At 35.0% G+C, this 26,831-nt stretch overlaps 1 protein-coding gene across 17 annotated transcripts; it reads left to right on the forward strand.

Moving 5' to 3' along the window:
* The first annotated feature begins 148 nt into the window (after positions 1-148).
* On the forward strand, positions 149-26,590 carry LOC112744785 (callose synthase 3-like). 17 transcript variants are annotated; one of them, XM_072234019.1, is made up of 43 exons: positions 149-355; positions 499-710; positions 1,038-1,138; positions 1,570-1,691; positions 1,766-1,859; positions 2,040-2,150; positions 2,220-2,336; positions 2,537-2,629; positions 8,905-8,996; positions 9,585-9,711; positions 10,444-10,575; positions 10,789-10,865; positions 10,946-11,030; positions 12,001-12,123; positions 12,207-12,321; positions 12,514-12,848; positions 12,970-13,022; positions 13,113-13,173; positions 13,476-13,542; positions 13,628-13,680; positions 13,755-13,841; positions 14,143-14,277; positions 14,364-14,458; positions 14,591-14,675; positions 14,767-14,927; positions 16,801-16,924; positions 17,149-17,258; positions 17,347-17,443; positions 17,522-17,673; positions 19,113-19,222; positions 19,772-19,897; positions 20,036-20,104; positions 20,265-20,481; positions 20,589-20,724; positions 21,432-21,551; positions 21,625-21,743; positions 21,820-21,903; positions 23,269-23,381; positions 23,456-23,685; positions 23,974-24,768; positions 24,865-24,915; positions 25,404-25,586; positions 26,063-26,590. In XM_072234019.1, the coding sequence occupies exons 2-43, from the start codon at positions 560-562 to the stop codon at positions 26,312-26,314; spliced, it is 5,760 nt and encodes a 1,919-aa protein (XP_072090120.1). In that variant the 5' UTR covers positions 149-355; positions 499-559; the 3' UTR covers positions 26,315-26,590. The 17 variants fall into 17 exon arrangements, 16 of the variants coding, with proteins under 16 accessions (XP_072090120.1, XP_025650299.1, XP_025650294.1 ...); XM_025794514.3 differs by having other exon boundaries at positions 149-330; positions 560-710; XM_025794509.3 differs by having other exon boundaries at positions 151-355; positions 19,772-19,948.
* The last annotated feature ends 241 nt before the right edge of the window (positions 26,591-26,831 follow it).

Genomic DNA, 26,831 nt, shown 5'->3' on the forward strand with positions numbered 1-26,831 from the left:
ATAAAAAAAAAAAAGCAAAGCGGAAAAAACACTTCAAAATTCATCCAAACCCCTTGACCAAAAAAAATCATCCGAAGCCAGAGAAAAAAAAAAAAAAACACAATCACGCGAAACAAGTTAGTCCAAGTAAAAAAATAAATAAAAAATTGCATTGCACAGTGCACACTCTCTTCTTCTTCTTCTTCGGACGACGACTGAAGTTAGTCCAAGTCAACCATCAAGTTTGTATTCTTTTGATTTTGGTGGTTTTCTTTCTTTCCGTTTCCCCCCTTCGCTTTGGCTTTGTAGTTGTAAATTCAGCTTCCACTCTCTCTGTGCGCTATGCCAAAGGTTTCTGACTTCTGAGCTCTCATCTGTAAGAAGCATTAATTTTTTTTTGGCTTCCAAGTTGCAACGCCATTTTCATTTTCTTTGCATTTTCCTTTTAAATGTTAATGTCGTCTCTGCACTGCACTTCTGGAACCTCAATTTACTTTTTTTTTTTAACTATTGGTGCAGCTACTTCATGGTTCTCTAATAACTTGCCGGATCATGCTATAGTTTTTTATTGAGTGTGTAGATGCAGCGGATCTTGAGGTCGCAGACGGCCGGGATCATCGGCCTCGGCACATTTGACAGCGAGGTTCTGCCTTCCTCTCTTGTTGAGATTGCTCCGATCCTACGTGTTGCCAATGAAGTTGAAGAGTACAATCCCAGGGTTGCTTATCTCTGTAAGTTGCTTGCATTTGTTGTTTAGAATCGCGGTGATCAGAGAGCAAAAAGAGAGAATATGCAGAAAGCGAAGAATATGAAAATTTACTAGAATAAGAAAAAAGGTTGTTACAATTTGGTCTACAATTTGATCATATAGTAAGTGAAAAGTAACTATTTACTGTAACCTTGTAACTAATCTTGATTTACAACTCGTATCAAAGTGATAAACTTCCATATATGCTAATAGCATTTTCTAAATTCATGGCTTGCTTATTTTTTAGTTATTTATTATGATTATTTTTTAATGTAAATGTGCATCTTTGTCTGTTCTTATTTTGTTGTAGGCCGATATTATGCCTTTGACAAAGCTCACAAGTTGGACCCTAGTTCAAGCGGTCGAGGTGTTCGCCAATACAAAACTGCACTTCTCCAACGCCTGGAAAGAGTAAGTGCTAATGGTTCACCATAATCTCTTTGTTCTAGATATGCATGTTCTGCATTAGTTTGCTTTTTGGGGAAATGGACTTTGTATATTGTCATGGATTGAGAAAATTCTTGTTATACTATGTTGTCCCTTTTGCTCTTCTCATAGATAAAGTATGGAACTATTATTAACCCACTAAAAGATATGCTGTTGAAAGCTGAACTTGGGTCAGAGTCCTTGCTAATTTCTGAATTCTGCATTGTTTACAAACAGCAGTTTCTTTCTGTGTTGAAGTCTTGAAGAGGTCTAATATCTAATTAATAATTATTTCTGTCATGGTTTAAGGATGATATCATTATGAATCTTTCTGGTATGTCAATATAGAATGCATTGTTGTATCTACATTGACTTGATGGTGTGGTGTCAATTCTAATTCATTCCATATTGGTTAGGAAAATGAGTTAACTTTGGAGGGCCGAGTAAAAAGTGATGCTCGCGAGTTGCAAAGCTTTTATCAGCATTACTACCAAAAATATATCCAAGCATTACAAAATGCTGGTGATAAAGCCGACCGGTAGGTTTCTACATAGTTTACCATTTGATGGTTCTCTATCTGTTATATGATTAATATTATGCCTCTTCTGTCAGTGAATCCATTAGCAAGGCATATCAGACTGCGAATATTATTTTTGAGGTTTTGAAGGCTGTTAACACGACTCAAGACATGGAACTTAATCGTGAGGTACTGAGGTTATTTTCTGTAGCTCCTAAATGTTACTTTCTATATCCCCAGGATTCTATTCTCTTGTTGCCATTCCATTTTTTCTGATCTTTTTTTCTCCATCAGTATTTGTATATTTTGTAAGGTTCCTATTGTCTGCTACGTTACACATATGATTGTTTGCCATTTCTATTGTGGTAGATTTTAGAGACTCAAGACGAAGTTGTGCAGACGAAAAAGATGTTTGTCCCGTACAATATTCTTCCTCTTGATCCTAATGGTGCAAATCAGGCGATAATGCAATTTCCCGAGGCATGAACTTCAACTTCAAACATTTCTGTATTCTTGGGTGCTCTACTTTCTCACTATCTCTCTCTGCAGATACAAGGTGCTGTATATGCTCTTCGTAATATCAGGGGTCTTCCATGGCCTAAGGACTACAAGAAAAATAAAGATGCAGACATTTTGGATTGGCTTGGGCTGATGTTTGGCTTTCAGGTAAAGTACAACTTGGAACTTTGACAAATTATCTATTTATTGGGGTAGTCTTATCCTCCTACCCCCAAATAAGAAAACAAAAGCCCCTTTATTCCACTTTCTCTCAAGATGAAAAAAGGGTGATTACTTAGTTACTAATTATTCCAATTGAATTTCCATGCGATGTTTTAATAAATATATATGGATTTTACAAATTACAGAAAGACAATGTTGCAAACCAGAGAGAGCATTTGATCTTATTGCTTGCAAATGTCCACATTAGAAAATTTTGGAAGCCTAATCAGCAGTCAAAGGTGAGTTTTTCTTTGAACAGCTGATACCAAATTTCTATCTAATTGTACATTTTCTGCCATTTCGGATGTTAAATGGCTTCAGAAGCTTTCACTATCTTGTCGACGGTTTAAATGTTGAGCAGTCATCAACTTCTTTTTTTTTTTTTATTATTATTATTATTATTATTATTATTATTATTATTATTATTAAAACATTTTGCTAAGTAATCCATAGTCACACGAGACAATTGTATAAATATTAAGCATTTTTCTAAAGTAAATCCACTATAATAATTGTTATAGAAGTACATTCAAACACATTGATAATTAATTATAGATAAATGTTTAAATTTTAATTTTTTTTAATATAAAAATGGGTGGAAGGCTATCTAGTCTATAAAAGTCGGAACAACAAACAGGAATCACATTTAGGTGATTTTTTCTTTGTTTGAATCTGAAACAAACATGTTTCATTGATTTTGTGGACAATTGGACATGAAACATACATGTATTATTTTCTATCTCATAGGGTCTTGAAAATGCAATTAAATATAATCAAGGTGCACCAAGTCTAGCGCTTTCTGTTGTAGGGCCTTCCAAAACAATTTTTTTATACCTACAAAATATAATTAAGCTAATAGTTGTCAAACATTACAATAAACACGTCATCAGTCAAGTATTAACCATATATAACAACTTTGTCCAAATTCAATCCTAGAATTGCATCCAAGTGCAAATGTAAAAGAAAATATTTAATTGTAATTGAATCTTTCAAATGTCAAATTCTATTAATTTCAAAGCAAAATATTAATTGTAATTGACTATATGGATCAAACAACGTTATTGAGTTCTATCATATATCATGTCTATAAAGAGACCATTTACATGTAGATTTCGTTTGATCACCTCATGGATGGTCTTTCTAGATCTTCCTCTGTCTTTCACCTCTTGTCCATCTTCCATCTCATCTACCATTCTGACTGGGTGCTTTGTCGGTCTTCTTCTCACATGTCCAAACCACCTGAGACACGATTCTACCATCTTTTCCACAATACGTGCTACTCCAACTCTCTCTTTTATATTTCCGTTCCTTATTCTATCCAATCGCATATGACCACTCATTCATGTCAACATCTTCATCTCTATCACACTTAACTTATGTTTGTGCTCTCATTTGGCCGCTCACCATAAAGTATAGGCGGTCTAATAGCAGTGCAATAGAATTTACCTTTAAGTTTTAAAGGCACTTTTTTTGTCACATATGAAACCAGACGCACTCCGCCATTATGACTAACCTGCTTGGATCTTATGATTTATATCTTATTCAATCTCTCAATTATCCTGTATGATGCACCAAGATACTTAAAACTTTTAACTTTCGTAGGATACTTTTTCCAATCTTCATCTCTATATTAGGGTTTTCCCTTCGGCGGCTGAACTTACATTCCATATATTCTGTCTTGCTACAACTTATGCGCATACTATACACTTCTAGAGCTTTTCTCCGTAAGGATGATATCATCGGCAAAAAGCATGCACCATATCTCAGGCTTTTGGATATGTTCTGTGAGTACTTCTAAGACTAATGTGAAAAGGTATGGACTTAAAGATGATTCCTAGTGTAATCCTATACCAATAAAAAATTTCTCTGTCACACCACCTTGAGTCTTCATATTAGTTGTAGTCCCATCATACATGTCTTTAATTGTACGAATATATACTATTTTTACTCTCTTTTTTTCTAAAACTTTCCATAAGACCTCATTTAGCACCCTATCGTACATTTTTTCTAAATCGATAAATACTATATGTAGATTCCTTTTATTACTATGATACTTCTTTATCATTCTTCTTAACAGGTATGTAGTTTCAGTGGTGCATCTGCCTGATATAAAACCAAATTGGTTCTCTGTTACTTATGTCTTTTGTCTCAGCTTCCGTTCTGTCACCCTTTCGCATAACTTCATGGTATGATTCATGAGTTTGATTCCTTTATAGTTTCCGCAACTCTATATATCTCCCTTATTCTTGTAAATAGGTACCAATGTGTTTTTTTTCCACTGATGTCTTTTTCTCCAAGAGCCTTCCAAACTTCAATCGGAATATTATTGGGTCCTACTGTCCTGCTATTTTTCATCCGCTTTAGAGCTTCTTTTACCTCGAAGTCTCGAATCCTTTAATAGTAGTCGAAATTTTGATCTTATTCCCTCGTGCATAACCGACTAAGGCTTGGAAGAGTCTTCTGTCGTTCATTAAATAGCTCGTAGAAATAGTTTTTCCACCTTTCATTGATCTTCTAATCTTGAGCCAAAACCTCTCCATCTTTATCTTTTATGCAATTAATTTTATCCAAGTCTCTCGTTCTTCTTTCACGGCTCTTTACGATTCTATATATACATTTTTATCCTTCTTTCGTGCCTAAAAACTGGTAAAGACCCTCATATGCCCTTGTTCTTGCTTCACTTACAGCTATTTTTGTCTCTTTGTTATACGCCTTGTATTTTTTCCAATTATCTGCAGTGCGGTACAAAGACCACTCTTAAAGCACTTCCCTTTTGTTTTTATCTTTTCTTGTACACTCGCATTCAACTACCAAGACTCATTGTCTCTTGGTTCTATCCCTCTAGATTACCAAAACTTTCTTTTGATATTTTTCTAATAACTTCTGTCATCTCCCTTCATCCCTTCTGCGCTTTCATCCCCTCCCTACTTTGCCTCTTCTTCTACCCGTCTTAGAAAACTTCTTTGTTCCTCACCTTTTATCCGCCACTTCCTCGTTCTTGGGTACCCGTATAATGTCTTTTCCCCAACTTTTGCTCAACGCAAAAATCCATGACAAGCATCTTATACTGTGTTGTTAAACTCTCTCCGCAATAATTTTACAATTAATGCAAAATTTCCGATCGACTCTCCTCAACAAGAAGTCGATTTGAGAGTTTGTCATGCCACTTCTATAAGTTATAAGATGTTTGTCTCTCTTTTTAAAGCATGTATTTGCGATGAGAAGGTCAAATGTTGAAGAAAAGTCCAAAATAGTTTTACCATTGGTATTGACCACGTCGAAACCATGGCCTCCGTGAATACTTCCATACCCAATCACTTATCTTTCAACATGATCATTTAAATCTCCTCCTAAAAAAATCTTATCTTTCGAAGGTATGTCTTGGACCAAACTCTCTAGATCATTCCAAAACCTTATCTTGTGTTGCTCATCCGAACTCACTTGCGGTGTATAGACGCTAATCACATGAAAAGTACCTCCTTCTACCACAAGTTTGATAGAGATGATTCGATCACTCACCCTCTTGACATCCACTACGTCCTTCTTTCACTGTTTATCCACGATAATACCGACTCCATTCTTATTCTTCATCTTTCCTGTATACCAAAGTTTGAACCCGAAGGTATCCAATTCCGTAGCCTTCGTGCCGACCCATTTTATTTTTTGTAGTCACATGATGTTAATCTCCCTCTTTGTCATGGTATCTACCACCTTCATAGATGTTCCTGTTAGAGTACTTATATTCCATGTCTCAAATCTCAACTTTCTGTTGTTCCGACCTTTACCTTTACCTTTTTCTTTGTGAACTAGTTTATTTACTTTCATCTGTTCACGAAAATGTGGGAACCCTTACTCATTTAACACTACATCCGAGCACCGATGCAGCGGCTCTTACTCATTTGACACTGTATGCGAGCCATACAGCGCGTTTCTTCCTTGCAACGACCTAGCTTTAGGACAATAATGTCTGTGATCCATGTCATGAAAATTTGATTAAGTTTTTATATTGGCTGTCGAAGACTTAACACAACCCTCCTCTTTTATCCGGGTTTAGAACCGGCTATGTAGCGCAGGTGTAACATAGGCGGAGTTAATTTTTTTTTATTATAAAATAACTAACATAAATATCGTACTAATAATTAAATTATAAAATAACCAAATAATTTATTTCAAAATTATTTTTATAATTGTAAAAAGAGTAATCCTAGGGAATCAATTGTTTCAGCCAATATTAATCGATTTTTTAAAAATAATTTTATTTATTTTAAATTCTATACCATAAATCAATATCTCTTAACTCTAAGGCCCAGTTTGGGTAAATAACTTAAATAAGTTCTTTTGGAAAAAGAGCTTAAAGCATAAGGACTTTTGTTAATAGCAGCTTATAAATAAGTTATTTTGTGTTTGGATTTTTAATTATAAAAGTACTTATTTTAAAGTTGTAGCGTTTGGATAAATAACTCAAAAAATATTTTTTTTTTACAAAAGAGAATGATAACAAATACTTTCCAATATTGGATGTTGATTTTACATAACCTAATCACTAATATTGTGTATGATATGGTAGGTGAAAATAAAAAATAAATATAAAATGTGTGTCAATGTATATTTTGTTGCTGTTTTTACTCCCTTCTCCTTTATTGAGGTCAAGAACTTGCTATAATTAACTATGAAAATAATAGCAAGCTATAAAATCACATGTGAAAAAAATACAATTAAAACTGAAATTTCATGCCACAGTTAAATACAAATTTAATAATAAAAAATAGAGTGATAAAATGATAAAATAAATACTTAGAAGGAATATATGCAGTAGGTTGTTCAGATGCAGTATTGTTTGAAAATGAAATTAGTGGTGGAGGATCAATACTTCCATCAGATGAATCATTATGTGAAAATGGTGAGGTTTGGAACATTGCGTGAGAATGATGGTAGAAGGCCAGTGCTTCTAGCAGACCTTGCGTGAAAATGGTGGTGAAGAGTCTGTGTATTTTTCAGAGTAAGAAGGGAAGTAGATTTTTTTGTTTTGAAATTAAATTTTTTCTAAAGAAGTAGTAGAATGATTTATTGAGTCATATATTTCTACTTCTTCAAAAAGCTATAAATTAACTTTTAAGCTTTTTTTTAAAATGGTGCCAAACACGCAGATTGTGACTTTTCATAATCCAAAAGTAAAAAAAAAAAAAAAAAAAGTAGCTTCTGCTACTTCCCAAACGGGCTCTAAATCCTAAATCTTCCACAAAATGAGAATTTTTGGAATTAAAAAAGGAAAATTGGTTAATATTGGCATGACTAAGGCTTAGTTTGATAAAACTTTTACTTTTCAAAAGTAGCTTATAAAAGCTAGCTTTTAAAAGATATATTTTTAAAAGTTGTAGCATCTATGTTTAGTAAATTAAATTAAAAATGACTTTCAATACAATAAGTACAAGCAAAACAAGTACGTTTAGTAAAATAACTTTTCAAATTTAAAAATAATATAATAGACATTAATGTAAAAATGAAATTTGGATATTAATTAATGAATGCGGTTATATTAGACTTTTTAATTTTGATAAGCACAAGTCAACTTTAAAAAGCTCCCCTTAGGTGCTTTCAAAAGCATCACTAGCTTTTAAAAGCTGTACAAGCACATAATTCTTTGATTTACCGAACACAAAATGAGGTGTTTGTGCTTTTGAGAATAAAAGGCAACATAAAAGAGCACAATAATAAGTCATGATATTGATGGAGTAGAAGAGCAATGAATTAAATAAAGTACAAAGTGGTTGAAAATAATATAGAAGAAAGGGAGGACATGAGGGATAGAAGCAATGCAACAGAGGTACTGGGAGAGAGGAGGGATTTTGGAATGTATGTGTCTGTGTTACTGTTGCTGGAGAGGGGAAAAAGAGAAAAAAGAGTTGTGGGATTGGGCTATTGTTTCTTAATTAATTTTTTTATATGGGACCTACATTATCGGATAATTTTTTGATAACTATATGAAGCTAGGCAGCAAATTTTGAATTGCCATCCTATTCATGCCTGCCTTTTTGGGCTGAATTTTATTTTATAAAAGTAGAAGTGTATTATGCATATCTTACTTCTAGAGATTCTATTTTGATGACAATGATCATTCATTTGGGGACCTTGTGCTTAAAAACTAGTCTTTTTTCTTTTTTACTTTTCATCGTATAAATATGGGCGAATGCTAATGTACTCTGGAGAAAGTAAGGAGTATAGTGCTCTTTAAACTCTAAATCCTAAATCTTAAACTCTGAACTCTAAATCTTAAATTTTAAACTTTATACTTTAAACTATGAATCCCGAGCCTTAAATTCTAAATCTGAAGCTCTAAATTCTAAATTTAAACTATTGATATAAAATATAATAAATAGAGAGATAAGATTTGTTTGATTGATAAGGAGTGCAACACTCCTTACTTACTTATTAAGGAGCGTTTAAGAATGAATCTACAAATATGCATATAGTAATTGTTAGATGCCCATTTGACTTGTATATTTTATGTGATTAGTTGGATGAGCGTGCATTGACACAAGTGATGAAGAAACTTTTCAAGAATTACAAAATGTGGTGCAAGTATTTGGGCCGGAAAAGTAGTCTCTGGTTAGTGTTTTATTCTCCTATTGTTGAAATATATTCTTAAAATTAGAAGGAACAGTAAGAATATTACTGAAATAGCTCGTCTCTGTCATTCAACACACATAATATATGTGTAGGAAATATAGTAGAGATTGTTGAAATATGAGAAGAAATATTATTGTTAGATAGTGATTAAGTTTAGATGGTGCATTAATGGGGAGTAGTTGATAGGTGCTTTACATTTATTAGTCTTCTTTGTTGCCTACACTTTTTCGCTTGTATTTGGCTGATTGATCAATGCCACTGTCGCATTGAGGGGGAATAAGTCACCTACCTTCAAAGCACCTATGGACTACTCTCCATTGGTTCTCCAACTAAACTACTAACTACTTTTTAACAATAATATCTCTTCTCATATTTCAACAGAGATGATATAATATCTCAACAAATTATTCAGCATTATATATTATGATTTTGTGAGTTCTTGTTTGTGGTGGAAAAGTAGCCTACGGGTTCTTATTTGTACCAGGTTTAATGCTTCTATCTAGCTTTGCCTAGAAATATGTATTTGTCAAATTTGAATGCAACCTGCCTTGTGATTGTTTATTGCAGGTTACCAACCATAGAACAAAAAGTGCAGCAACGCAAACTTCTGTATATGGGTCTGTACCTTCTAATATGGGGTGAAGCCGCGAACCTAAGACTCATGCCGGAATGCCTTTGCTATATATATCACCATGTATGAGAAGATGTTAATTTCCTTTTTCTATAATGTTTGGCTCATCCCTGTTTTTCCCCTTTTCTAAGCTCTTGTAGATATTTGACTTGTTCTATGTTTAAATATGAGATGAGATATTATTGTTAGATAGTAGGTAGTAGTTTAGATGGTGCATCAATAGAGAGTACTTAATAGATGCTTTACATTTATTATCATTGTTTCCCAGTTTATCTAATATGTTTCCTCAACTGCAAGAAAAATTAGACTAAAATTACAAGCAATAATTTATGTGAGAAACAATGAGTATATATCCAAATTATTCCTTCCAAATTATTCTTTTAAATTTTCTTTGGCAGGAAATTAATATTTCTCCTTGACTTTAAAACTGGACATCAGTTTGGTTGTTATATTGTTGGTTATTCTTTCCCATAATGGACCAATTTGATGTAAAAGTTTCTAAAAGACCAACTTGATTTCTTGAGTATCTCTCAAGAGTAACAATTGTGGTCCTTATCCAAATTAGAAGGATTACCAAGTTCACTTAGATGAGCCCTTTGTGATTAGATTCCATCATTCACATGTGAAACATAAATATGTGTTTTTTGTTTGGAATAATATTGTTTAAGAGAGGTTGTGTTTGCACAATAAAGCATTTAAAGATATGCCTGATTCAAATAAAACCTTTTGATGGTAACTTATCATTTTTGTTTAATATTGATGCGATTTGGGATCTTTTCATGTTGGTTTCTGTAGATGGCTTTTGAATTATTTCATATGCTTACTATTGATCCAATGACGGGGGAGAATGTCATTCAAGCAAATGGGTGTGAAAAGGAGGCTTTCTTAAGGAAAGTTGTTGCTCCTATTTATGATGTGATTGCCAAGGTTTTTCTCCATTGATGTTATCTTCTCCTCTTTTTTTTTTTTAATTTTTTTTAAATCTTTTTTTGGTGGTTATCTTCTGCTTTTCCTTTTCCTTCTCTCTTTTTATTTTCTTTTCTTTAAAAAAAATTTGGCCATCACATCCATATAATATATTATTTATTTATTTATTTATTTTCATATTGGTAATATGAAATTAATTGCTTTGGTCATAAGGAAGCTGAAAGGAGCAAAGGAGGAATCTCAGAGAATTCAGAATGGAGGAACTATGATGATTTGAATGAATATTTTTGGTGTAGTTGCTGCTTTTATTTTTCCTTTGATGTTCATCATTAATACCTGTCTCAGAATTAATTTAGCGATGAAATTACAGGTCAGCTGATTGCTTCCAGTTAGGTTGGCCAATGCGTGCTGATGCTGATTTCTTTTGCGTGCCTTATAAGCTAGATTTTGACAATGTAAGCACTGGTCACTAATCTCTCTTTTTCACTCCATGTGTTGGTTTTAGCCATTTAGTTTGTTCTAAATTCTTTTAAAGAAATGAGACATGTAATTTTTGTGGTGATCCACTTGTTTCTTCTTCTGTTAGAGTTTGGTAAACATTTGTAAAGGTAAACATTATGAAGGCTATTGTTTTCATAGGAGTGCTAGGATTTTTCTATATATGTGGATCAATTACAAATTATTATCTTTCTAGGTTTTTATTGTGCTTCATATCTCTAGGAAAATGATTTCAGTGTGGATGTAGTGCCAAATGGTGTTTTGCTTCTTCTATTTGATTGCTGTTTTGGTGTCTCAGGATGGAAGTTTCCTCATGTTATTATTTCTATTTACTGCATAAAGCATTAATACTGTTGCTTTTGTTTCCACTTGTAAAACTGTATATCTAAGATCTGTTGTACTGAAATTGAATTTTTTGCTTTCTTTATTGGAGTTAAACTACATAGTTCCTCTTGCTTTTCTGTAATTGTGTATCAGGGTCTTGTCTCTACTGTCCCAGGCTTTGGAGTGGATAGAAATTGTGTATTTGTGTCTTGGGATGAAGTTTTAAAATTTTTCTGTCTCTCCCATCAAACTGGTTTATGTACTTACTACTCTGTATTTATGTTCTAGGGACAGCTTCCAAACACTGCCTTAGAGTCGGTCTTTTGAGTGAGAAAGACATATAACATCATTGTGTGTCAACCACATGGCCAAAGATGGATAACATAAGCATTATGTAATAATGCCCATAAATACACACATATGATTTCACAAATTACATGTTCTAATGGATCCTAATTATAATCAAATAATAATCACAAATGACAACATTCTAACTGTCTCTACAAGCATTGTTATATCTTTCTGTTTTTAAATGGAATTCTTATCCTTTGTACTAGCACGAAAAGTATAAAGAAGTTTTTAAAGAAAACTGTCAATGTGCAGGATCATGAGCTGGCTAACAGATACCGATGGATCGGGAAAGTGAATTTTGTTGAGATACGGTCATTTTGGCATATTTTCAGAAGTTTCGACCGCATGTGGAGTTTTTTCATTCTGTGTTTACAGGTATTAATTTCCCGGATATGTTGCCTTGCCTTCCTCTTGAATTTGTTGCAAAAAAATGTGTCTGAAAATGGTTTTGGTGTCAGGTTATGATTGTTGTTGCTTGGAATGGATCTGATGATCCATTTGCAGTCTCTTACGGTGATGCATTAAGGGTGTTGACTGTATTTATAACAGCAGCTATATTGAAGCTTGGCCAAGGTAGGTAATCAAATTTTGTCTGTGTATGATATTTAATTATCCTGCTATGATATTTCAGTTGACACTGTTACTGAGATGATGCCTTATACTTCATTTATTCAGTTATGTTACTCTGTTCAATTGTAACATATTGTGGTCCTCTGACCTCTTACATTACTGAGATTCTAACTGACTTTCTCTCCACTTGTGCAGCTATTCTTGATATCATTCTATGTTGGAAAGCAAAACAGAATATGTCATTGTATGTTAAGTTAAGATACATTCTCAAAGTTGTTTCAGCTGCAGCCTGGGTGTTTGTTCTGTCGGTTACTTATGCATGTACATGGGATAATCCTCCTGGGTTTGCTCAAACCATCAGAAGCTGGATTGGAAATGAAGCGAGTTTTCCTTCATTGTTTATTTTGGCCATTGTTATTTACTTGTCACCGAATATGCTCGCTGCTGTATTCTTTCTGTTCCCATCCATTTACCAGTTCCTTGAGAGGTTGAACTATAGGATTGTGATGCTAATGATATGGTGGTCACAGGTAGGCAGTAGTTTGTTTTTTGAATATTCTTCTGGTTGCTATACCCAAGAGCAGGTTTATTCAACTATAATTGAGATATTTGGATTCTAACTTGGTCTTTCTGATGCATTATAATCGCCAGCCTTGTCTTTATGTTGGTAGGGCAATGCATGAGAGCGCATTTTCCCGTTTTAAGTAAGACATTGAAGTTGAGAAGTTTCTATTTTTCGTGACTGCTTAATTTTGCAGGCATCTGACGCTATGCAATCTTGTTTATTATTTCAGGTACACGATGTTTTGGGCCCTCGTTATAGTTACAAAGCTGGCTTTCAGTTACTATATAGAGGTGATGAATTTCGTTTCATTTCATTTTGAAGCTAAGTCATTAGTTTCTTTCTGATAATCGCTTCTTCTTATTCAGTTCCACCATGCATGATTGTTGTTAAATTAAGCCACTGTCACAATGTTACAACTTAAGATGTAGTTCTTGGTGTTGGGATCTGCACCGTGACGAACTAGCTAAACTGGAGTTCTAGCCACAGCTTTTATGAATTTTAAGTTTTTCCTACTGCCTTTTTGTGACATGGAGCATTCTTTCAGAACAATTACGTGATTTTTACTTGTTCATCTTTCTTAAATTTACTGTAGATAAAACCTCTAGTTGGACCTACGAAAGCTATGATCCCAACTTTCCCAAATGGATTTTTTCCTCATGGTAATAACTAATAAGCTTGAATGCGGTGGCTTTCATAAGAATTCATTTCCTCATAAGATCTTATTACTGCTTCTGTGCTTTGCAGCTCAGAACAAAAAAATTGGTGCCTGCGTTGCACTTTGGACTCCAATTACACTGGTATAGGATTATGTATGTGACTAACATCCTTTTCTAAGTATCTGTAGCATACTTGTATAACTCCTTTTTTTCAGGTATATTTCATGGATACACAAATTTGGTATGCATTATTCTCAACCTTATTTGGTGGTATATATGGTGCTTACCAACGCATTGGGGAGGTTAGTATATTGTCCCCTTGTGCATTGTTTTTATGCTTTGAACCTATTTGTGGGAAACTCAGAAGGCTTATTCTTTTAGTGTCCATCTTGTCCCACTGGAAGACTTTGGATTGGGTTTCTTCTAGTTGGGGCTGTTTAATTTCCTATAATTTCAACTTTATTATTGATATGATATAGCTACCAATAATTCTACTATTGTTAATATTGTTACCTCTTTATGGCATATCTTTTATCGTCATATGATCATTTTTATATCATAACTTGATCTCATCTTGCTTTAGTGGATGATCTCGTTTTTCAGATACGGACACTAGAAATGCTTAGATCTCGTTTTCATTTGTTGCCTGGTGCCTTCAATGCCAATTTGTTCCCAAATGAAAAGAATGATTCAAGGAAAAAAGGAATAAAAGCCATCTTTTCTCGTAGAATTACTAAGGTTAACTAGTTTACATTTACCATTAATTTATTGAGCTTATGATTAACGCATCTTTAAATTGGATTACATCAGTTTACTTGGTACAGGCTCCATCTAACAAGGGGAAGGAGGCTGCTAGATTTGCAAAATTATGGAATCCAATAATCACCAGTTTCAGAGAGGAAGATCTTATTAGCAATCGGTAATGTGATGGATAGTGTATTTTTTCCCTTTCTTTTAGTACTTGATATGTTTTCCCCATTTCTGCTCCTCTGTCCAGTCTCCATACAGTACCTTTTGTATGGTAGTCTAATGAGAGTATTATACTATTCAGGGAAATGGACCTTTTGCTTGTACCTTATAGGGTTGATTGTGAGTTGGGTTTTATGCAATGGCCACCTTTTCTACTTGCTAACAAGGTCTGTTTATTTTTCACATCTCTGTACTGTTTAATTCCTCCAATTCCGTGTACTCATTTAATGATTCTGTTTGTGGCTCTATGGTCAATAGGTCCAAACTGCAGTATGTATGGCTAGGGACAGCAGTGTATATGGTTCCGATCTAGGAGAAAGAATTGAGGCTGACAGTTACATGTCTTGTGCTGTTCGTGAATGCTATGCTTCACTCAAGAGCATTATTAAGCACTTGGTTCAAGGGGAACATGAGAAACAGTAAGTCCTTTGAACCCGTTTATTGTAGTAGTTTACATAAGTAGTTTTACTGTTGATTGTGGAAAAGTAAAAGAGAAGTGTAGGTGAAACATTTACGGGACAGGAAAATGTTACTTCAATAACTTGAATGGCCGAGCTATATGCACTTAGTATGTCACATAAGAAATAAACACAAATTACTTATCACATGACCAAATACATATAGTCACATGTTTTGCACACCCTCCAGGGAATGTCAAAACTCCCCATTTAGTGGGGCTTCCCACAAGGACTGCTCCATTTAAGGATGTTTTTTATTTTCCACCTGTAGGACTAAGACAAGGGTAAAATTTTCCCTACGTAAAAATTCAGGTTGGGGGTGGCGATACCCCTCACTGCCTTGGAAGACCCAGGTTATGTTAAAGCACTGACCAATTGGCCCAGACTCATTTTCAAAACTTAAAATTCAGCTCACAAACTACTGATACAATAGAATTAGTATATCCTTGCTATGTGTATTCCTGATGTTTTGAAAGAAAATCTTAGCTCCTCGGAGAGGCCCGTAAGGGAGAACTAGCTTATCAATTGCTTATTCTCCGGCATAAACATCAACATTCTTTGTATTGGAGTTAGTAGCGGTGGCTGCAATTCCCAGAAAAGATGAAAATTCATTTTGGCAAGCTCGTCATCAAAATTTCCCACAAAATCTTTTTGTTTTGGTTGTGGCTTGGCTTCTTCTCTGATTTGTCCTAAATGTTTAGGACGTGTGTGATGCACTGTCTGCACAATTGCCCACTTGCTTAGTGGTCTGACACAGGATGGGTCTGTATGATGTGAGGTTGCTCTCCATGCTTTGTTTCCAATCTCAGTACAAGCTCATGTTGAGGCAACCGACTTGTCTTCTCTTTTTCTCAACCCATTGGTGGCTTTGGTGATGGTAGTTGATTTATGATTTTGAGGAGACAAGTTGGATGAGTGATTCTATTTTCTGGAAAGTGATTCACACTCATTCAGATTGTTGTATATTTCATCAAAGCAAGCTGCCTTTATATGCTAGATGTACAACAGACTCCTATGATTAGGGAGAAATGATAATTACAATTAATTGTAACATATTACTCGTAATTAGTGATAGTATTAGAGTTTTGTTGGTCTAACCAAACAGCAAAAACCAGTTCAGGGAGAGAGGGTTGCATAACACTTACAAAGGTTATCATCGCATCCCAAGTGATGGCAGACATACAATACTCCCCCCAGTGTCCAAGAGTGGGTGTATGTAAGTGGGCCAACTAATAAACACTGCATAAGCTGATACCATATTAGAAATGAGTGGGCCTAAATCAACCCTAAAAAATAACTAAAAAGGTGAGGGCTGCTTAAAATTTATAAAGGTTATCATGATCATGTTCCAAGTGAGGTGGGACTTCTAATAGAGTCTTCTATCATTAATAAGGAAAGGAATGTAAACTATACTATGGAATGATACAGGAAAAATAAACAGGAAAGATCAGCAACAAATATCTCCATCGAAGATTCTGCAACACTCCCTCAAGGGAGTGAATGTTCTTCCTGTCTAACCTTGCTAGCTGGCTCCAAAAATCTTGAGGTTGGGGGCCTTGAGAAGTACATTTGCTATTTGATCTTCTGATCAAAGATATGAGAGATGAAGGCTGCCATCTGCTAAATTCTCTTTTATAGGATCTCTGTCACTCTTCACATGTTTTGTGTGATCTTGCTGAATCTGATTGCACAGTTCTAATTGCTAGCTTATTCTTTTTCAGTTCTAAATGATATCAGATTGTGGGCTCCTTCATAAAATAATACAGGAAACACTAGTTTCATCACTTTTGATACAATGTCTAGCCTAAACTTCTTTTGATGTCTTTCATAACAGGGCTGTAGATTTCATCTTTGCTAAAATAGACAGCCATGCTGAGGCAGGTACTCTGATAAATGAATTCAGAATGAGTGCTGTTACCCACCTCTACTGCCAGTTTGTTGAGCTAATAAAATATTTGGTAACATTTTAGCCATATTTAATTCATTAGTTCACATTTTCTTACATTTGATTAACTTCTGAGTAAAAATATTTTGGGACCTTTTGCAGTAAGATTTGATTATAAGCTTTCTCTTATATTTGATTAATTTCTATTATAAGCTAATCAAGGATCAAGCACAGAACATCCTAATGTCTTTTCAGTTTGGTTGCCAAAATCTAACCCATTTGTTTCCATTGTCATAGAGGGAGAACAATAAAAATGATAGGGACCAAGTTGTGATTCTTTTCTTGGACATGCTGGAGGTGGTGACAAGAGATCTGATGATGGCGGATGAGCTGGATCATATAGTTAGGTGATGCATGTATAGAGTTCTATGTCTACATCTTTAAATTGCATCTTACTTCCTCCCGTGATTATGATTTTATCATTTTGTTTTATAGTTTGGTGCATTCAGACCTTGATATTTGCCAACCATTTACATCTGAAGTAGCTCTCAGGTTTCCAGTTGTACAACCCACAGTAGCTTGGAGAGAGAAGGTTGTTAACAAATGAATTATTATGATGAAAGTTTGAATAGTGAATTGTATTGGTAATGACTTAGTTTCTCTTGGATAGATTGAGCGGCTTTACTTGCTACTTACAACAAAAGAATCTGCCATGGATGTACCATCTAACTTAGAAGCAAGGAGAAGGATTTCTTTCTTCTCAAGTTCACTGTTTATGGACATACCAAAGGCACCTAGTGTTCACAACATGCTTTCATTCTCGTAAGTTATCTTTCAGTCTACATCCTGTGCCATTTCCCTGTTGAAATTCATTAAACATTCAGATTAAAGATTATGGTAATGTCCTCTATTGCATTTGGCATGATCTTAATATGTTCCTTCCCTTGCATTCTTGTTGATTAACAGTTCAAAAGATTTTAGTTATCTGAACTACTTTAATGACAGAAGTTTCAGTCATTATACTTTATGAATTATTACAATATCATGAAAAACCATAGTAAACTTTAAGGTTTAATTTAGTTGGCTCAAAGGATTTTTCAAAGATTCTTTAACAAGAAAAAAGGTGGCATCAAGTATTATCCATTGAAATGCGTCTGGGAATAAGCTGTAGAATTTTCTTTCTAGTATTTCAGCTTGAAATTGTGCTCGTGTACCTATTAGGATTGATATTGAGTGAACCTAACTCAACCCCAAAAGCTAGCTCATGGGGTGAGAGATGCCTCACATTTTTAAACTCTCTAGAGACCTTATTGTCTGGAGTGTGAACATTTACAGGTGGGTTGCCCAACAATATTGGATTGGATAGACTTTGATATCATATTAGTATCTAGGTATATCTAGTATTGATTTTACATTTATTTAGTTTCATATTATATTGATTTCATCGTTATAATTAACTTTTATTATTGGCCTATAAAGAGGTGCTCCTCGATGTACATAACATGACTGCATTTGATATTTATTCTTGAGTTTTTATTATGAATTCTATCATGATATTCTCCTTGAACTCTCCGAATTTTGCCGTTGCTCCAAACTCTTTTGTGAGAGTATTTTTACTTTTTTATTCTAGTTTTCAATCCCCAAAAATACACCTTTTGTGTGCACTTCAAGTTCCTGCAATTTCGTTTGCACCTTGTTTTTCGGCAGTTTTGGCTGCACACCGAGTTTTTTCAGCAATTCCGTCTGCACCCCGAGTTTTCCCCAATTTCGTCTGCTCCCCGAGTTTTTCGGCAGCTCCTTCCGTCTGCACCCCAAGTTTTCCGACTGTTCCGTCTGCACCTTGAGTTCCGACAGTTCCACACCAAGTTCCAGCAGTTCCGTCTCCACCCAAGTTCCTGCAGTTCTGTCTGATCCCCGTTCCTGTAATTCTAGCTACACTCAGTTCTTGCAGTGATTTCAAACTTCTGAGAATTTTATTTAGATATTATTTTAGTTTTCTTGTTTTGATGTTTTTCAATAGGTTATCACTTGAGTTTGAAGGGGTATGTTTTTCAGTATATCTCGTATTTATTTTATATTTAGTTAGTTTGATATTATATTGATTTGATCATTATAATTAGATTGTATTCTTGGCCTATAAATAGGCACTCATCATTCTACATAACATGACAATATTTGATATTTATTCTTGAGTTTTTATCATGAATTCTATCAATATTAATATATGCTACCTAACAAGTTGTTGTGGACTTTTCATGTAGGGTTTTAACACCACATTATAGAGAACAAGTTCTCTTCCGTTTAGAAGATTTGGAGACACCAAATGAAGATGGTCTTACAATACTTTCCTACTTGCAACAGATGTTTCCAGGTTAACCATTACCTAGAGCTTGTTTGGAATGCTAGGAATTAGAAGTCACTCAAGAGTTGAATTTTTTTTTTCTTGCTTTGGAACAATTAAAAAACAATGATTTGAATTCCTTTGAGAATTCCAATTCTCATTTTTCCTTCATTTGTAAATCAGACTAAAGGGGTCTGATTTCCAAATCCACTCTCACATTCTTCAAATTTGAATTATATTCTATTAATATATTATAGTCATTCCAAATCATGGAATTGAGTTTCAAATAGAAATGAACCTTCATTTGTAAATCAGACTAAAGGGGTCTGATTTCCAAATCCACTCTCACATTCTTCAAATTTGAATTATATTCTATTAATATATTATAGTCATTCCAAATCATGGAATTGAGTTTCAAATAGAAATGAATTCTTTTCTTAAAGGAAATAGAATTCTTTTCTCATATTAAATGGTTTCCAAACAAGATCTAAATAACTCTTTTCAAAGCATAAATGTGAAAATTCATGGGTTGAGATATCTAATGTGTTGCTCGTTAGCGTTTTTATTACTGATGTACAGATGAGTGGACGAACTTTCTTGAGAGAATTAAGTGTGCTACTCATGCGGAACTTAGAGAGAGCGAGGAGTTAGAAGAAGAACTTCGTCTCTGGGCATCCTATAGATGGGCAACTTTGACTAGAACTGGTTTTCTGTCTGCCTCCATCTCTTTCTCTATTGAACACACTGTTAACTCAAGTGATTATGTTCATATATTGTTTGTTCTAGCCTTGGAGTTTAGAATGTCTATCATTGCAAGAAACTGAAGTATTATTATTAATGCAGTAAGAGGCATGATGTATTACAAAAAAGCTTTGGAGCTCCAGGCTTTTCTTGATATGTCCAGAGATGAAGGTGAATTCCTTCTCTTGAGAATGAAAGGATTTATTTATTAAAATAGGACATTATGGCAGTAGTTATCTTTATAGTTTACCTTAAAGGAAAAGACTGTTTGTTAATCATTACTGAACCTTAGTTGTTTGTTACTAATAACTTTGCTTTTCTGAATGGTCAGATTTGATGAAAGGTAATGACGCTATGGAAAGTTCATGCACAGAAAACTCAGACACAGAAAATTCAGATGATAGCTTAAGGGGGGGAAGGTTATCAGGGACAGATTGCCAAGCAGTAGCTGATATGAAATTCACATGCGTAGTCTCGTGCCAACAATATGGTATTGACAAGAGATCTGGTTCTCCACTAGCACAGGACATATTAAGGCTTATGAAAAGGTAAGCATTGAAGCCCAATCACTATGGCGGGCTAGTATACCTGTTTTCATCACAGTAAAATATTGTCATTGTGCCCATTAATTGGTATTAAGATTTTCATTGTGCAGATATCCTTCACTTCGAATTGCCTATATTGATGAGGTAGAGGAATCTGGCAACGACAGACAAAAAAAGAACATCAAGGTTTACTACTCTTGTTTGGTGAAGGTTTCTGACCCACATCAAGCTCTGCTTCTGGACCAGGTATGTGGTATTCTGATCATGGTAAAGGCAGTATATGATGATTTGTAGTTCCTTTTTCCCCCTACTAGTAATATATTCTTTTGATATAATGAATTTTTTAGGTTTACATAAGTTTTTTATCCCTATAAAATAAGCTCTTTTTGGTTTTTATATATAAATATATATTTACCAGCAAAATTACAAAACTGTCTAAATTAATCTCTGCCGTCAACCTTCCTTGGGTAAGAACTGTGAACAGGAGATGGGGAAGAAAGGGTCGATGATTCTAATTTAGATAGCTTTTGAGTTTTGCTGGATTAAACCAAAAAAGAAATTTTACGAGGACCAACAATGTAAAGCGCTTATGTTATGGGGGAGCAAAAACTTCTTTAAGCCAATGTTTTACTAGAAGAAATTAGGGAATTTTCAACTAAATGATATGAAAACTCCAGAACAACAAAATCTATATGCAAGAAGGAACAATAGAAACAAGGAACAGAGCAAGGTTTGAATATCAATACATCATAGATGGAAGCTCCCTTTGAAGTGTCTTTGAGCCAAGCAACGGGGAAAAAGTTTAAACTATCCCTCAGAATTGAATATTTATAGTTTTTCCTTAGAATTAAAAGTATTGATATGAAATTTTGACAAAACTATCACTTTTTTACTATAAAAGTACATTCTTCTATATTTTACTTCATACTCTCCATCTTGACTTTCTGAATAAGGTCATATATAGAATAAAGCTTCCTGGACCAGCTATCTTAGGTGTGGGTAAGCCTGAAAATCAGAATCATGCAATAATTTTCACACGTGGAGAAGGCTTGCAAACAGTTGATATGGACCAGGTATAATGATCATATAAGATCACGTGATAGTAAGGCTTCATCATTCCATGTGATCAAGTTTTGTCTCTTATAGGATAATTACATGGAAGAAGCGTTGAAAATGAGAAATCTGTTGCAAGAATTTCTGAAGAAGCATGATGGTGTCCAGTTCCCTAGTATACTTGGACTGAGGGAGCATGTATTCACAGAAAGGTGAACCCATACAGATGATGGTTTTGCAACTACAAATCATACTTTCAATGTTACTGACCGTCTTCTCTAATTTCAGTGTTTCTTCCCTTGCACGCTTTATGGTAAATCGGGAGACAAGTTTCGCAACGATTGGTCAGAGATTTCTTGCTAATCCCCTGAAGTAAGCTTTTGTTCTTTCTTTTCCACATGTTGGATGATGAACTCAGCCTATGTATACATAGCCCATTCCAAACCTAGAAAAAACAAGGGTTGTGTTAACTATAAGGAGAAGTATTAGAAGGATATTTAGGAAGGTATATCCGTATCCATAAAAGAATTACTAAGTTGCAACAAGAAGGGCATTCTCTTCTGGATAAAATCTATAAGTTGTGAAAGTAATGGGATAGAACAAGAATAAATGGAGGGGATGAAACGTGGAGGAAGAAAAGATTTGCTCGAGGAGGAAAGAGTTCTCATCCAACCACACATCAGTGGTCTGGCCAGCTCCACTTCTGCCACCGAAACCTGGCACAACCAGCAGCCCTTTAGCTGCTCTAATGCAACAGTGCTGGCATGCAGATTGAATGTAGCTGTTGCATATTCATATATGGTATGATGACATATGGAAGAGAAGTGGTGCCTTGCAGCAGCATGTAGTGATCTGGCAGTAAGGGGCTGCAATTTTAGTGGCAATGAGGCAGTTCTTTCCAGCATTGGTTCAGTAGTACAGGGTTGAGGTGCTGCAGTGCCTGGGGGAAGGTTGCTCTTGACGTTAGTTTGTGGCACTACAATGGTTGCTGGAGATTGGGATGTTTACTGATTGAGTTTTTGGTTTTTGTGATCTTTGAGCTATGTGCTGCATTTCTTTTCTGAACTTTCTTCAATTGGTATGGCTATGTTTTGGAACATGCAGCTAAGCATGAGATTATGGCTATTTTTTGAACTGATTAAAGTTATCCTTTTCTTTATCGTTTTACTTTTTGGGGATTTGTTGCATTGTGAATCTATGGTTTTGTTGTTTTGGGGTTCTGGTTGAAAAGCTCCCGCAAGGCAACATTATTGCACTATAGGCAGGCAGCACACTGTATATGCAGAAAGGGCATGGGACAGATGGTTGAAGGGGCGTGGGAGTGAAGAAGATAATTCTAAAATGAAAAAAAAAAAATCAATATAGATTAGTATAAGTTAAGACTAGTTATATTTACAGCCCATGAGATTCAATTGAACTAAAAATATTATGAGATGCAACAATGCATTCTCAAATTCAGCAATGCACATGGCACAACTTGGTAAACCCAAGTTAGACCTTAAGGATGGACTTGGTATCATACTTTGGAGAGAATAATTCCACTGCTAATGAATTTTCACTATAATGACGTGTTGATTAGTAGTCTGATGTAAACGACAAGTGGCGCCAAATTCGGGTATAAGGTGGATTATCAGTAGGGATGCTCTTAAGATGTAGACTAAAGTTCATATGGTGAAAGTTTATCTTTCTCTTGGGAAGCCTTTAGTACTCAAGTTAACAACAATGTTCAATCTGTAGGGTTCGATTCCATTACGGGCATTCTGATGTGTTTGATAGGCTTTTTCACCTTACAAGAGGGGGTGTCAGCAAAGCCTCCAAAGTTGTCAATTTGAGTGAAGGTATTTTTGCAGGTACGATATTCAATTCCTATTATTTGGCTTCTATTGACTTCACCATCTTCAATGGTTTTTAATGCCATTTCCAGGCTTCAATACTACTCTTCGGGAAGGAAATGTTACTCATCATGAGTACATACAAGTTGGGAAGGCAAGAGATGCAGGTCTCAACCAAATATCTATGTTTGAAGCAAAGATAGCTAGTGGCAATGGAGAGCAGGCACTAAGCCGGGATGTATACCGACTTGGACATCACTTTGACTTCTTCCGAATGTTGTCTTGTTATTTCTCCACAGTTGGATATCACTTCAGTGCTCTTGTAAGCTATTGCTGGAGCCAAATTTTACTAACATGTTATCTAGTTTTTTCCCCTCTTTTAAGAAACTTGAGAGACTCACATTGGAACCCCAAAGAGTAATGGGAAATGTTATGTGCGGAAACCAAACGCCCCACATAACAGCAGCTCCTAATGTTTTAAAGATCACAGGAGCTACCATGTGAGCTAAGACTCACTGATGATTTCTCTTTTTGTCCTTGTATTACCATGTGATATAGTTTTAATCTCATGAGCTTTTGAACCTTTTTTTCCCCTATTAATTTTGGGCAGATTACTGTTATCACTGTATACGCATTCCTTTATGGTCGTCTCTATCTTGTTCTCAATGGGGAAGGTTTGAGTGCACGAAAAGCCGTTCAAGACAATAAGCCTCTTCAAGTGGCTCTTGCTTCTCAATCATTAGTTCAAATTGGATTTTTAATGGTTTTGCCCATGTTTATGGAAATTTCCTTGGAGAGAGGCTACCGTGCTGCAGTTAGTGAGTTCATATTAATGCAGTTTCAGTTGGCCCCCATGTTCTTCATGTTCTCACTTGGGACAACGAGTCACTACTTTGGAAGGACGTTGCTTCATGGAGGTGCAATTTATAGATCTACGGGTCAAGGGGTTGTAGTTTGTCATGTCAATTTTGCTGACAACTATAGATTTTACTCACGCAGCCACTTTGTGAAGGGTATTGAGCTCTCAATAGTGCTTGTTGTATACGAAATTTTTTGTCATAATTATAGAAGTGATGTTGGATATGTCTTGATTAACATATCAATGTGGTTTATGGCGGGAACATGGCTCTTTGCTCCGTTCCTGTTTAATCCATCTGGTTTTGAATGGCAAAAAATTGTTGATGATTGGAATGACTGGAATATATGGATTAGGAACTATGGACGTATTGGAATACCACCTGAGAAAAGTTGGGAATCATGGTGGGAACAGGAACAAGAGCATCTCCGATATTCAGGACTGTGGGGAATTGTAGTAGAGATACTGTTATCATTGCGTTTTTTTATCTACCAGTATGGTCTTGTATATCACTTAAATATCACCAAAAGGAAATCAAATAGTTTTCTGGTAAGTCTTGTATTCTTCCCTATTTCCTGTATTCTTATCTCACCAAATTTTGACAAGTTGAAATGGACTAACGGATTTTCTTTTCTTGGCTGACAGATATATGGCATTTCATGGTTGGTGATATTTGCAATAGTTTTTGTCACGAAGGTTAGTCAAAATCTTCTTTCTATCTTGTAGGGGCATGTTATAATATACTTGTCCGCTTCCACTGTTATATTGTCTAGCTGGACCCTTTGCATATGGATGTTGTATAGTATTAGAGTTTCCTTATGTAGCAATGTGTTGCTAGTATGGAATTCGGGATAGGATAATTGGGAAACTAGAGAGAGAATTGTATAATCAGAGGGGAAATAGAAGAGATAATTCAGAGGAAGAGAAATCCCTTTCATATTTCACATATCTTACAAGCAACCTATTTATACTTTACTACTCTTTCCAATATTAACTAAGTCCACTTTTATTAAGTAACCTATTTGGGCCCATGCGTATTACACAATGTTACAATAATCCTCTATTCTAGTTTGTATTTTTGTCCCACAAAATGTCAATACTACTTCCTAATTATACCAGAAGATGTGAATATTAATTTCTATTGGTTTAGCAAATTTTTAATTTCCGTTTCCTTCTTGCCTCAGATTTTGTCTGCTTGGAGGCGTAAGTTGAGTGCAAAATCTCAATCTTTGATCCGTATAATCAACGGATTGATATTCGTAACGTTTGTGCCAATTGTCACATTGATTGCCCTTCCGCATATGTCCATGCAGGACATTGTTATTTTTATTCTTGCCTTCGTGCCAACTGGTTGGGGGATGCTACAGGTCAGTTATCTTTCCATTCCATTCCATTCCATCCATGCTAAACTAATGAATATTTTGTTGCAGTGATATGCTTACTATGCTGCAATCCTTTACTTTTCTTTTTGTTGTATCTTTCTGTGGTTAATTCTTAGGGGGCCTTAGAGCAATAGTGAGTTGTGATTCATGTAATTATCAAGTTAGACTGCCTACATTACACCTTTTTGGGTGCGGCCTTTCTCTAGACCTTGTGTTAACGCAGGATGCTTGTACATCGGACTATCCTTTTCCTGTGATTAATCCAACCTTTCTCAGTTGTGTCTAGCCAAGTTTTATGGAACTGATTAATTCTAGAATTGCATTATGAGTTTTAGTTATTCCGTCTTCATATTAAATATAGAGCACCATGTCCACTCATATTCATACTCATATGTCTACTATTGCAATCTCTGACGTCAATTTGTTCATGGTTTTGGGTTCGTTCGTTCTTTCTTTGGCAGATTGCACAAGCATTAAAACCACTTGTCCAAGTAGTTGGACTCTGGGAATCAGTAAAGACTCTTGCTCGTAACTATGAAATGGTGATGGGTTTGCTTTTGTTCACTCCTGTTGCTTTTCTGTCGTTGTTCCCTTTTATTTCATTTTTCCAAACACGTATGCTTTTCAACCAATGGTTCAGTGGAGATTTGCAAATTCTCAGTATGTTCAGAGGCCGAAGGAATGCGCGTTACAGTTACAACAAAAGGGAATAGTTTGAATACTGAAAGGTACCAGAGGCTCTTTGAGAATGAGAAAGTAGAGTAGAAATCAGAGAATGAGAAAGAGAGAAAGTGAGGGAGAGATGGATGATTTTATTATGAAGATGAGTAAAAAATGATCACAGCATACACTTATTACATTATAGCTTAGTATTTATACTAGCTTAAGACTCTAGTCATAGCAATCACGTGCTCTACTCCTGTAACTAACTCTCAACAGAATTGCCAGCTCAGCTAAATCACTAACTGTTATCAGCTGTCATGAACTAACACATCTCTTAGCTCTTACTTTCTTCTTCACTGCTATGCTTAACAAATACAGAATGTCCATCAACCTTTCAAGTGAGAAATGAACACCAATGGCCGAACTGTATAAATAAATAATAATACTTTTATTTAAAGAATCACTAAGCTGCACATCTATAGTAGAAAAAATATACCAAGTTGTTTCTGCTGATCAAAATCACACCTCTGTTCGAAGATACAGCACTAAAGATAGAATGTGTGTGAA

This window comes from Arachis hypogaea, chromosome 4 (genome assembly GCF_003086295.3).
Source record: "Arachis hypogaea cultivar Tifrunner chromosome 4, arahy.Tifrunner.gnm2.J5K5, whole genome shotgun sequence".
In the NCBI taxonomy this organism is placed as follows: Eukaryota; Viridiplantae; Streptophyta; class Magnoliopsida; order Fabales; family Fabaceae; genus Arachis; species Arachis hypogaea.

Excerpts from the sequence above, each read along its gene's own strand:
- LOC112744785 (XM_025794508.3), top strand. Across the intron at positions 711-1,037 it reads TCCCAGGGTTGCTTATCTCT|GCCGATATTATGCCTTTGAC; the intron begins GTAAGTTGCTTG and ends ATTTTGTTGTAG. Across the intron at positions 24,769-24,864 it reads GGAAATCAAATAGTTTTCTG|ATATATGGCATTTCATGGTT; the intron begins GTAAGTCTTGTA and ends CTTGGCTGACAG.